The sequence below is a fragment of the Procambarus clarkii genome, chromosome 56 (genome assembly GCF_040958095.1).
Source record: "Procambarus clarkii isolate CNS0578487 chromosome 56, FALCON_Pclarkii_2.0, whole genome shotgun sequence".
In the NCBI taxonomy this organism is placed as follows: Eukaryota; Metazoa; Arthropoda; class Malacostraca; order Decapoda; family Cambaridae; genus Procambarus; species Procambarus clarkii.
The window spans coordinates 25,920,336-25,933,946 of NC_091205.1; the positions used below are offsets into that span (position 1 = coordinate 25,920,336).

At 46.7% G+C, this 13,611-nt stretch overlaps 2 protein-coding genes across 2 annotated transcripts; one reads left to right on the plus strand and one right to left on the minus strand.

The window, feature by feature from the left end:
• Positions 1-3,555: 3,555 nt before the first annotated feature.
• Positions 3,556-5,640, minus strand: LOC138353220 (putative uncharacterized protein DDB_G0282499). Its single transcript, XM_069306104.1, has 2 exons — positions 5,554-5,640; positions 3,556-4,398 (listed from the first exon to the last, which is right to left on the minus strand). The coding sequence occupies exons 1-2, from the start codon at positions 5,638-5,640 to the stop codon at positions 3,556-3,558; spliced, it is 930 nt and encodes a 309-aa protein (XP_069162205.1).
• A 3,279-nt stretch (positions 5,641-8,919) lies between these two features.
• LOC138353221 (trichohyalin-like) lies at positions 8,920-9,291 on the plus strand. Its single transcript, XM_069306105.1, has one exon. The coding sequence runs from the start codon at positions 8,920-8,922 to the stop codon at positions 9,289-9,291; it is 372 nt and encodes a 123-aa protein (XP_069162206.1).
• The last annotated feature ends 4,320 nt before the right edge of the window (positions 9,292-13,611 follow it).

The following is a 13,611-nucleotide window of genomic DNA, read 5'->3' on the forward strand; positions in this document are numbered from 1 at the left end:
GCATCGCAACAAACTTGTAACACAAGAGACGTCTACTCAAGGTAGAGGAACAGTCTGGTGTATTGAGGCTCAATTTTAAGTCTGGTGAGAGAGCATCTTTCTCAGGTAGGAGGCAGGGAAGACGTCATAGTAGAGCAAGTTATCGAGTGGAGTACCGCAAGGGCCAACAATAAGAGTTCGTCCTATTCCTAATATACGTTAACAAAGTAACAGAAGAAATTGCTCCAGTATATCAATGTTTGTTGATGCAAATTACGGAGAAGAATCATAGCAGAGCAGGACGGTAATATATTAACAAACACACACTGCAGAGATGGTCCGCAAAATGATAACCGGACCTCAATCTTAAACGAATTCAAATTTATGAGAACAGGAGCAGAGGACCGTATATATATATTTCACAGGCACAAATATCTTTGACAGTTTACGATCTTACAATATCTATAAGACTTTATACGATCCTAATGATTTACAGTAGCCATAACATGAATTTATATGGTCTTATATTTAATGCAATACCCCCCAAACCATTTTATCCTAAATCCTTATATTCGTATCTCTCGTAAGTGCTATATAGTCGTAATGGCTTAGTGCTTTCTCCGGATAATTAGCTTATCTTGCCTTCCCTAGTTATTTTACCCCCTGACAGACCTTACCTTACCTAAATATTTTACCCCCTGACAGACCTTACCTTACCTAAATATTTTACCCCCTGACAGACCTTACCTTACCTAAATATTTTACCCCCTGACAGACCTTACCTTACCTAAATATTTTACCCCCTGACAGACCTTACCTTACCTAAATATTTTACCCCCTGACAGACCTTACCTTACCTAAATATTTTACCCCCTGACAGACCTTACCTTACCTAAATATTTTACCCCCTGACAGACCTTACCTTACCTAAATATTTTACCCTCTGACAGACCTTACCTTACCTAGATATTTTACCCCCTGACAGACCTTACCTTACCTAAATATTTTACCCTCTGACAGATCCTACTTTCCCTAATCATTTTATCCCCCAAAAGACTCAATTACCATCTGCATACAAATGTCACAATCTGATTTTGTCCCCAACATAATTCCCGTTTCTTTCTCCTAACATTTCGCACTGACGAGCATCACAACCAAAATTGTTTTGTCCCAAACAATCTACAAGATCATTCTTTGTCCCAAACAATCTACAAGATCATTCTTTGTCCCAAACAACCTACAGCATTATTCTTTGTCCCAAACAACCTACAACCCATGCCAATATTTTCCAACCATCGTCACCAGTTATGCTCCAACAAATTCTACTACTACCCTTTTCCATATTTTCCCGGATAGACTTCACTACCCTCTTGTTTAACCCTCGACAAATTCCACTACCACCATTTGTGCTTGACCACCGACACAACCAGAATTTTTATCCTAAAACAAACTTTTAACACCACCATATTTTGCCCCGACAAATTCAAACACAATCAGTTTTGCCCCAAGAAACTCCACCTCCATCATTTTTGCCCCGACAATCTCCGCTACCACAATTTCTGCCCCGACACGCTTCAGGAGGAGGCGGAGAGTGGCGGCGGTTCAATGACCCACCCACTTCACCACAACACCGCTGAAAGGATGCAATCACGGGGGTCTCCCGGTCGACGTTTCCAGGCTTCTGGCGCTTATCCCTGGAAAGTTGGGGTTCCGGGCGAGGAGCTGGAGAAGAGCCGTGGAGGGCAGACTGCGAGTGGCTGCTCAATTTGTGGGTCTTTTGTGGTGAGGGCGGCGCTATAATAGTGATTCCCCCCCAGCACGGCGCACTTCAGGGCCCCTTTCCAGCGCCCTCCAGAGCTTCCAGCACCCTCCTGGTTTTCCAGCACCCTCCTCGTCTCTTCCAGCTTGACCTCCGAACAGATCCACCTCTGGGCCTTTTCCAATACCTTCCCTCTAGTCCGGACGGGTTTCGGTTCTTTATTAGCTCAATAATCCCTCAAAGTGCCATTAAGGTTTTCTGTTTTGTTTGGTGGTGAGGGGAAGATGTTTTCCAGTCCTTCAACAGACTTTTAAAAGACTTCAGTGTCCTCAGGGACGTCTAACCCTCAGCATATCAAAACATAGAATTCCTTACCAACTACGATCTTCCAGGATTCTTCCAGCTTGACTCACACATCCCCTCGAAGGACAGTTATCCAGGCCTCTTCATCATCCACGCCTCTTCAGCTATTTCTATGCGATCCACTGTCAGTACTCTTTTTTTTGTTGACCAGACCACACACTAGAAGATGAAGGGACGACTACGTTTCGGTCCGTCCTGGACCATTCTCAAGTCGATTGTGATTACTTACTTTAGCCACGTTATTGTGACCCATCGCTTCTTCTCTTTTGCCTTTATCCCTTCATTGAAGCTCATTCCACCTGTCTTTGGGTCAACCTGCAGCGCCTTCTAGCTTTGCCTTGCCTTCCAGGACTCTTCCTCTCGCACGACAAGCTTTCCATGATGCTGCCACTCGCAGCTGGCGTCAAGACCAGGCTTCCAGGGCCAGTATTCATCAAGCATTTACGCAAACAAATTTACTGTACATCTTTCCTTTATCATGGCTCCTTTATTTACATTTATTAAAACGTCAATGACCTCAGCAGCACCTCAAGGTTCTTTATAACAATAATAATCATGGGATATGAAGTTACGAAGCTCGAAAAGTGTATACTGAAGGTAAACAAAGTCACCATGATTGAGGAAAAGATGTAGAGGTTTCGCAAGGTGGTAGCGTAAAGGCTCTGCTGAATCCTGGACTAGGACAGTTTTATTCGTAGTCGTCGCCACAGTCAGTCCTCCAGCGCCTGTGTCTGCTGTCTCAAGGAGCAGGAACATGTAGACGGGTCTGCTGAATAGATGGCTATCGTCTGCTCTGCTGCTGTTGCTGCTACTGCTGTTGCTGCTGCTGTTGCTGCTGCTGCTGCTGCTGTTGCTACTGTTGCTGCTGCTGCTGCTGTTGCTGTTGCTGCTGCTGCTGCTGCTGCTGCTGCTGCTGCTGTTGCTACTGTTGCTGCTGCTGCTGCTGCTGCTGTTGCTGCTGTTGCTGCTGCTGCTGCTGTTGCTGCTGCTGCTGTTGCTGCTGTTGCTGCTGCTGCTGTTACTACTGCTGCTGTTGTTGCTGCTCGCAGTGCTCTATTATTCAATATGTTGCTCAGTATATAAACGGCTCCTTGTATGGTGAAAACATTATTACTTATGGTACTTAAATTGTTACTTACGGCCCAAACCGGTACTGGTGGTGGTGGTGAGCGTGGAGAGTGGTAGTGGCCGAGACAGCTGACTCCTTCAGCATGGTAAGCCCCATCTCACGACTTTCTGAGCTCTCGTACACACAGAGAGAAAGAGAGAGAGAGAGGTCGTAGTTCACCGTGACGTCACCCCAGCCTTGTGATGTCCTCGCATATTATGAAGTTATCATACCACATGGTACAAAATACCATCGTCAACATCCAGGACTATTCCTCGTCTAGAGCAGGAGAGCTTAAGTACCTCCGTCCAAGGAACATCTGTTCCTCTTAGACGGACGTGTTCTGTCAGGTAGAGTGGGGGTTCTCATTAGCGGTGGGGGAGGTGGGGAAGTTACAGGTGAGAAGCTCTAGCACTACTTCCCTGAACAGTCTACACGTGACGTCGTCGTAGAGCTCATTGACGTTGTTGTAGAGCTCATTGACGTCGTTGTAGTGCTCATTGACGTCGTTGTAGTGCTCATTGACGTCGTTGTAGTGCTCATTGACGTCGTTGTAGTGCTCATTGACGTCGTTGTAGTGCTCATTGACGTCGTTGTAGTGCTCATTGACGTCGTTGTAGTGCTCATTGACGTCGTTGTAGAGCTCATTGACGTCGTTGTAGTGCTCATTGACGTTGTTGTAGTGCTCATTGACGTCGTTGTACTGCTCATTGACGTCGTTGTAGTGCTCATTGACGTCGTTGTAGTGCTCATTGACGTCGTTGTAGTGCTCATTGACGTCGTTGTAGAGCTCATTGACGTCGTTGTAGAGCTCATTGACGTCGTTGTAGTGCTCATTGACGTCGTTGTAGTGCTCATTGACGTCGTTGTAGTGCTCATTGACGTCGTTGTAGTGCTCATTGACGTCGTTGTACTGCTCATTGACGTCGTTGTAGTGCTCATTGACGTCGTTGTAGTGCTCATTGACGTCGTTGTAGTGCTCATTGACGTCGTTGTAGAGCTCATTGACGTCGTTGTAGTGCTCATTGACGTCGTTGTAGTGCTCATTGACGTCGTTGTAGTGCTCATTGACGTCGTTGTAGTGCTCATTGACGTCGTTGTAGTGCTCATTGACGTCGTTGTAGTGCTCATTGACGTCGTTGTAGTGCTCATTGACGTCGTTGTAGTGCTCATTGACGTCGTTGTAGTGCTAGTGCAACCCAGTCGCCAGAGAGAGAGAAGCAGTCAACCAGGAGAGTCAACATGTGCTCCTCAGAGCACCGAGGGACTTCGCTGTCATTGTGGAGGTCCTTCAAGAAAAGCTGAATCCCTCCGAGAGGCTGGAACAGTGAAGCGGTGATATCGATGCCTCCTGCAGTGTGCCCTGTCCCTTCGAACGAGGTGCCAGAGTTTTGTCCTCGCTACTCTACATCGTGATGTCTGTACCTTAAAACTACAGCTGGACGGACCTTCTTGAGGTTATCTTGAGATAATTTCGGGGCATTAGTGTCCCCGCGGCCCGGTCCTCGACCAGGCCTCCACCCCCAGGAAGCAGCCCGTGACAGCTGACTAACACCCAGGTACCTATTTTACTGCTAGGTAACAGGGGCATAGGGTGAAAGAAACTCTGCCCGTTGTCTCTCGCCGGCGCCTGGGATCGAACCCAGGACCACAGGATCACAAGTCCAGCGTCCTGTCGGCTCGGCCGACCGGCTCCCGACCGACCTGATATAACAATGACTGTATGATGCTGGTGGGAGGGAGTAGGTTGCTTTGTCTCCATTTCACAATATATGTACTAATGAACAAATCCACAAGGGCCGTGACGAGGATTCGAACCTACGTCCGAGAGGATCCCAGACGCGCCAAATCCCTTGTGGATTTGTTTATTTTGATGCATCACGCTATTGTGATTTCTGTGTGTAATATATGTACTAGTTTTACCCGAGGGAGGGGATAAGCATAAGCATTAACATAATAATTAAAGTGCCAAAAATCGTACAGAGCAAATAATTTTCTCGGCTTGACATTCAGTGTGAAAGACTCGACTTAAGCTTTGCAGCCGTTGTTGTTGTTGTTATAGATTCAGCTACTCGGAACAAGTTCCAAGTAGCACGGGCTATGGTGAGCCCGTAACTTACTTGACACAGGAGCGGGGCAAGTAGCACGGGCTATGGTTAGCCCGTAGTGGATTTACCTGGCACAGGAGCGGGGCAAGTAGCACGGGCTATGGTTAGCCCGTAGTGGACTTGCCTGGCACAGGAGCGGGGCAAGTAGCACGGGCTATGGTTAGCCCGTAGTGGATTTACCTGGCACAGGAGCGGGGCAAGTAGCACGGGCTATGGTTAGCCCGTAGTGGACTTACCTGGCAAAGGAGCGGTGCTCGATTTCTGCAGCCTCGCAAAAGGTCTTTTATAATCACAAGACGCAGGCAGGTCGACGACTCGTTCATCTCCCGCCACAAATCCTTCAAGTCCTACCAATCCCCAGCGCGCTGGATCTATGGCTTCCAAGTGTTTGTGTATTTGGGAACCGACGCCACACACAGCGCCGCTAAATGCCGCCTTATTCAAACAATAATTGGACTTAAATGGAGTTTGGATGTTACTCGATTACAATAACAATGGACGCTCGCTTCCCGCCTCTTGAGTCGGGTTGCCACTCCTCACCACGACCGTGTCTCAAATGACACACGGAAAACACCCGCACGAGTGGGAAAAAGATTGGAAAATAGCAATGGAGGAATGTCGATCAGCATTTAGAAGTGGTCGAGATGTGATATAGGAGCGAGGGGGTATAGGGAGGATAGGTGTGGTTAAGGTGGGTGTGGCTGGGTGTGGCGCGGAGGGGTGACGTCCAAGTATTAGGAGAGTCTGTGGGGAGTTAGCGGGGTGTATCCAGCACTCTATTGTTCGGCCGTCACACGCTGGCCGGCCTCTCACACACTTCACTCACTCACGCTATGCTCACACGCTATTGCACGCACTACAGCCTCGCTACTGTAGCCCCTGGCTACGCACTACTAAGACGCTACAGCCATGCTGATACAATACTCTCACGCTACACACACACAAACGGAGCCTCCTACACGATGAATAAACTCACCGGCCGCTGGTAATGGTCTCTCGGAGTTAGTCATGAACCTGTGAAACACCTAAAATACCAATCAACTCAGCCAACAATCCACTTGGACGGTCGAGGATTGAACGCCGACGTGCAGGGGAAAGAGGGAATCATCCATAACCCGATCACAGTTCCCGCTCTCGAGGACAGGACACATCAGCTACTCATCTCAAGTCATGGTAAGTTCAGAGAGCCGCCTCCAGCGCCGTCCGTCTGGGCCAACATCACACAGACGGGGTGTGGGAGGCGATGACCCAAAGGAGACGGGCGGGCCGATGGCGGTTCTAAGAGGCGGATGGGCGCGCTGGTGGTGCCTGTACCGCCTGTAAGGTGGGCGGGTGGTGGCTGAAAGGGTTGGGATGGACGGGCGAGCGTGCCGGGTAGTGGACAGCGAGGGATGAGCCAGCCTGAAGGACCTTCCTGAAGGGTGTTTTAAAGGAGACTTCAAGAGTTTTCGGGTGTCGTTAAGGCGCCTCACGCAGACTCCGTTATTCAGTGCTTAGCCGCGTCCATACACACACACACCGGCCGGTGATACAATGCCTCAGGTTCGTCTCCTGCCGCTGCGGCATCACAGATTCTTCAATAACGAGACACGCAACTGAATCATTGTTGCATTGACGCTAATACATTGTGTTGTTGCCCAGAGAACTCTGAACAAGAACAGCATTTCTCTGTTTAACCTAACCCCCATCACACCAAGCCTTAACCCCCAGCACACCAAGCCTTAACCCCCAGCCTTTAGCACCCTGCACAGACCGTTGTCTTCACTGTCTTCATATATTTATATTTTATGGCTGTCGCCCGCGCGTGTGCGTGTGTGTTTCAGTATCATCATCTCGCACGCAACTCCTCTCAGGAGCTCTCGCACGCAACTCCTCTCAGGAGCTCTCGCACGCAACTCCTCTCAGGAGCTTGTGATCTCAAAGCTCTTAATCCATCTGCGTTAGGAGTTTTCCCGATGCTTGGGATTACCTCCTATTTGCCACCCTCGTCAACTCTCGACAAATACATTGATTCATTCCCTCGTCAACTCTCTCAATGCATGTGGTGACTCGCCCTTTTTTTAACTTTTAAAACAAATGATCATTTTACTGATTGTTCATCTGTAAACATAAACGCTTCGCTGCATGCAACAACACACTGGTTCACTGTAGCAAACACAATTAGTTCACTTTAACAAACACAATTAGTTCACTTTAACAAACACAATTAGTTCACTTTAACAAACACAATTAGTTCACTTTAACAAACACAATTAGTTCACTTTAACAAACACAATTAGTTCACTTTAACAAACACAATTAGTTCACTTTAACAAACACAATTAGTTCACTTTAACAAACACACTATATAATACTGTATATGAATATATTTCCTCTTGGTATATGTATCTCCATTACTCCTGAGCCTGTGTAAGCAGATGAGACGATGGAAACTCAAGTCCCCCCCCCCCTCTTCTTCCATCGTTTTTGTTGTTGAAAGAAGTGATAAAGATATTAAAGTAAGTTCTTAAAGATGAGAAACAACTTTAGTGATGAACTTTTGTGTTTTGTTTTTAATAATTAAACTTTGTCAAACATGATAATGAGGCTCCGCGAGTCTTGATCGGCGCTCTGATATAGAAGTTGACTTCTTTTAGCTTCTGTCGTAGTGTACGCTGCTTGGTGTACATAGTTGGTGTACATAGTTGTGTATAGTTGGTGTACATAGTTGTGTATAGTTGGTGTACATAAATATGTACACCAACTATACACGACTATGTATACCAACTATACACGACTATGTACACCAACTATACACGACTATGTACACCAACTATACACGACTATGTACACCAACTATACACGACTATGTACACCAACTATACACGACTATGTACACCAACTATACACGACTATGTACACCAACTATACACGACAGTGTATAGTTGGTATACATAGGCCTTGTAATGTGAGGTGGGTGGGGGTGAATGGTGGTGGGGGTGGTGGTGGTAGCAGTAGTGGTAGCAGTGGTGTTGAAGGTAGTGGTGGTACTAATCTAACAGTGATTACAAGAAGGCGAGATCTAGAATCTTGTATTTAACTTGAGCAAACCACACACTAGAAAGTGAAGGGACGACGACGTTTCGGTCCGTCTTGGACCATTCTCAAGCCACAATTGACTTGAGAATGGTCCAGGACGGACCGAAACGTCGTCGTCCCTTCACCTTCTAGTGTGTGGTCTGGTCAACATACTTTAGCCACGTTATTGTGACTCATCGCCTGCATAAACATGGATGAGTTTGGGTGGAGATAAATAGGAGCTGCCTCGTATGGCCCAATAGGCTTTCTGCAGATGACTTAATTTCTGTGTTATTATCTATATCTATAAATATAAATGTCTGTCGGCCTGTCTGTCAAAGATTGGCGACGAGAGATAGAATGAGAGGAAGAGAGAGGGAGAAAACCTGAAATAGAGATGGAGAGAGAGAGAACGAGAGAAAGTGAGGGAGAGAACGAGAGAACGCCACTTAACACAACATGAAAAATGTGCTTAAAAACAGCATGAAGAACGGCATTTAACACATGATAAAGAACTACGCTTTACATATGAAGAACTGCGCTTAATGAATCATGAAGAACTGCGCTTAATGAATCATGAAGAAGTGCGCTTAATGAATCATGAAGAACTGCACTTAATGAATCATGAAGAAGTGCGCTTAATGAATCATGAAGAACTGCGCTTAATGAATCATGAAGAACTGCGCTTAATGAATCATGAAGAACTGCGCTTAATGAATCATGAAGAACTGCGCTTAATGAATCATGAAGAACTGCGCTTAATGAATCATGAAGAACTGCGCTTAATGAATCATGAAGAACTGCGCTTAATGAATCATGAAGAACTGCGCTTAATGAATCATGAAGAACTGCGCTTAATGAATCATGAAGAACTGCGCTTAATGAATCATGAAGAAGTGCGCTTAACACAGCATTAAGGAGAATGATTACTCTCATTTCGTATTGTCAAGTTGAGCGGAAGAGCTGAGACTGCCGAGGAAATTATAATTTTTTTTCATAAAAACAAAATTACGAAATTTAAGAGAAGACATGAAACTACGAGTCATGTTAATAATAACAATAATGTTAATAGTAATGTTACCATTAATGTTATCATGTTAAATAACAATACCAAGTTGTTTATGCCTATAGATGTAAGGTTGTGGGAGAGTGGCAGCTTCTGTGAGCAGTGGAGGAGAGCCTTTTGGGCATCTTTATTTCGGTGTTTATTATCGTATTTGTAATGGCAGTAACGACATCCCATCTACGACATCCAGTAACCTGACCTACGACACCCAGTAACCTGACCTACGACACCCAGTAACCTGACCTACGACACCCAGTAACCTGACCTACGACACCCAGTAACCTGACCTACGACACCCAGTAACCTGACCTACGACATCCAGTAACCTGACCTACGACACCCAGTAACCTGACCTACGACACCCAGTAACCTGACATACGACACCCAGTAACCTGACATACGACACCCAGTAACCTGACATACGACACCCAGTAACCTGACCTACGACACCCAGTAACCTGACTTACGACACCCAGTAACCTGACCTACGACACCCAGTAACCTGACATACGACACCCAGTAACACCTCACCTACGACACCCAGTAACCTGACCTACGACACCCAGTAACCTGACATACGACACCCAATAACCTGACCTACGACACCCAGTAACGTCACTTACGATACCCAGTAACCTGACCTACGACACCCAGTAACGTCACCTACGACACCCAGTAACCTGACCTACGACACCCAGTAACCTGACCTACGACACCCAGTAACACCTCACCTACGACACCCAGTAACACCTACCTACGAGACCCAATAATCAGAGTAAAGCCGAGAACGTAAACAGCCCAGAACAGAGTAATGTCTGGCGGTGACACGGGATCCTGTTAAGAAATTAGTGCCAGGAGGAAGTGGCACTCTGTTTTACTGTCACTTCTACCGCGTGAGGAGCTTATACCATGTAGGGGGGGGGGGCTGGCACCCTTGTCAATCCTGCAGGTTACAACGAGGTCCCGGTAAAAAGTTCATTTGCCCAACCGTTTCCTGCAGAATCCAATCCTCTTCATCTCTCGGGTAATACTTTCGCCTTGCAGAAATTAGTTATTTTTTATATATACACATTTTTTCTCTTTTAATTTCGAATTTGGAATGAGTTGTCTGGGAAGAGTAAGGAAATAAAGTTAAGTGTGGATGCATATTTCTTCTGTTCATTGTGTGACGCGTTATAGCAAGTGTAGTTATTGGCGGGAGAGCTTAGCCCCTCAGTTGTTAACGAGGCTTCACCAGTACTGGTGTGTGTGTGTGTGTGTGTGTGTGTGTGTGTGTGTGTGTGTGTGTGTGTGTGTGTGTGTGTGTGTTTGGTGTGTGTGTTTGGTGTGTGTGTGTGTGTGTTTGTTTGGTGTGTGTGTGTATGTGTTTGGTGTGTGTGTGTATGTGTTTGGTGTGTGTGTGTGTGTGTTTGGTGTGTGTGTGTGTGTGTGTGTGTGTGTGTGTGTGTGTGTGTGTGTGTGTGTGTTTGGTGTGTGTGTTTGGTGTGTGTGTGTGTGTGTTTGGTGTGTGTGTGTATGTGTTTGGTGTGTGTGTGTTTGGTGTGTGTGTGTGTGTGTGTGTGTGTGTGTGTGTGTGTGTGTGGTGTGTGTGTGTGTGTGTGTGTGTATTTGGTGTGTGTGTGTGCGTGTGTGTGTTTGGTGTACTCACCTAGTTGTGTTTGCGGGGGTTGAGCTCTGGCCCTTTGGTCCCGTCTCTCAACTGTCAATCAACTGGTGTGTGTGTGTGTGTGTGTCTACCTATTGGTGCTTGCAGGATCGAGCTCTTGGCTCCCGCCATTCCAACCACCGGTTGTCTAATGTAATGGCGCCCGATTTATTTCCCTCTATCATATGAGGTCCTCGCAGCCGAGTGGACAGCGCTCAGGAGTAGTAGTGCAAAGCGCTCGGGTTTGATTCTCGATCGATGCAGAAAGAAGTGAGCAGAGACTCTTTTACTTGATGCCCCTGTTCACCTAGAAGTAACCAGGTACCTGAAAGTTAGACAGCTGTTACGGGCTGCTTCCTGGGTGGGTGTGCGTGCGGGGGGGGGGGGATTAGTTAGTAACAGTTGATTGATTGACAGTTGAGAGGCGGACCGAAAAAGGCAGAACTCAACCCCCGCAAGCACAACTAGGTGAATACAAGTGAAACGCGCTCCGAGCAGCTGCTTCGGTTCATTTACGATGCGTTAGAAGGCTGTGAAGCATAAACGCCCAGAGGATGGGGCCCAGGAGCTAGTTCCAGGTCGAAATAGCCACAGATAAACACACACACACACACACACACACACACACACACACACACACACACACACACACACACACACACAGGGGAATTGACAGGGTGGACAAAGACAAACTCTTCAGCACGGGTGGGACACGAACAAGGGGACACAGGTGGAAACTTAGTACCCAGATGAGCCACAGAGACGTTAGAAAGAATTTTTTCAGTGTCAGAGTAGTTAATAAATGGAATTCATTAGGAAGTGATGTGGTGGAGGCTGACTCCATACACAGTTTCAAATGTAGGTATGATAGAGCCCAGTAGGCTCAGGAATCTGTACACCAGTTGATTGACAGTTGAGAGGCGGGACCAAAGAGCCAAAGCTCAACCCCCGCAAGCACAATTAGGTGAGTACAATTAGGTGAGTACACACACACATACACCCGTGCGCCTACACGCTAAAAAAAACAATAGATATCTTTCACCCACCTTTAAAACTCTTATTACCAACTGTGCCCATAATTATCTGCGAGGTTAATCAACATTTTCCGGGGAAATAAGAAATTTAGCATTCCCGCGATGGAGCGCATTGATAGTGAACTGGTAACCTTTGTGACGAAGTCTCCCTTCCCTCTCCCCCCTTCTCCTCTCCCTCTCCAGCCCCCCTCACCTCTCCCTCCATATCTCACCTCTCCCTCCTCTCCCCCCCTCATCTCTCCCTCCCCCCCTCACCCAGGACTTCAAAGCTGGGATCCCATATTGCCAGCCATTGTGAGATGATGACTTTATTGAAACTTTTTACCGTATGGGAGAGCGATGAGCGGCTTCAGTCAGGCGGAGGGAGAGAGTGAGAGAGAGGTAAAGGAGGGTACAGTGGGAGGGGAGAGAGTGAGGGGGAGAGAGAGAGAGAGGGGGGGGGACATTGGGAGGGAGTAAGGTGGCTACATTGTATCAGAGGCTGAAGGGTTAACAGGGAAGGAACAGAGGAGGAACTTGATGAAGAGGATGGATAGATGGATGGATGGAATAAATATGAGTTGATCGGACGGTAGCAAGAACGCTGGCATGGGATGAACGTCCCATTATGTACGGTTAAGAGACCAGTCCTCACTTTAAAACACATACTCTGTCTCAATGTGAACTCCGCGCGCACAGAGATACTGATACGTGGATGGAGTTCACCGTAGACTTTCATCAACTCTCGGCTTTTTGCAATCACGTAACCTGGGTGATGAGTCACAATAGCGTGGCTGAAGAATGTTGACCAGACCACACACTAGAAGATGGAGGGACGACGACGACGTTTCGGTCCGTCCTGGACCATTCTCAAGTCGATTGTGGCTTGAGACTTGACTCAAAATCGACTTGAGAATGGTCCAGGACGGACCGAAACGTCGTCGTCCCTTTACCTTCTAGTGTGTGGATTGGTCAACATCACGTAGCTAGCTTTTTGACACACTGTACTCCCCTTCATATAGTCTAGGGTAGCTGCACAAATCCACATGTACCTCATATATTAATAAAAAAAAATGCAATTACTTTAATTCCCGTGTTCTTGAAGATATCCTCATAATGCAGCCAAAGTTGACCATAGGAGGCTATATACTGATCACACGGTTCTGTATGACTGATCCTCCTGTATAATGGGTAATTTGTGCCTCACGTAGCTAGTGCCCAACACGCTCTGCGCTCCCCTTCACTAGCGTAGTGTAGCATATAAGCGACCAGGTACCGAAGCATTGTAATAAGTAAATAGAAAACTTGAAACAACGCAAGAGTTTTCATACGATTCTCAGTGTCACTAGAAATAAAATACTAACGTTAGCGATAAAAACAGAGCTCTTCAGTGCTCAACACGGGAACATTCTGCCAGCATAAAGCAGTAGTTATCAGTATTGACCCATGACGGAGAGTAGTAATAACCTTCTAGCTCAACTTTCCTTCAAGTTTCTTGACTGTTGATGTTGAG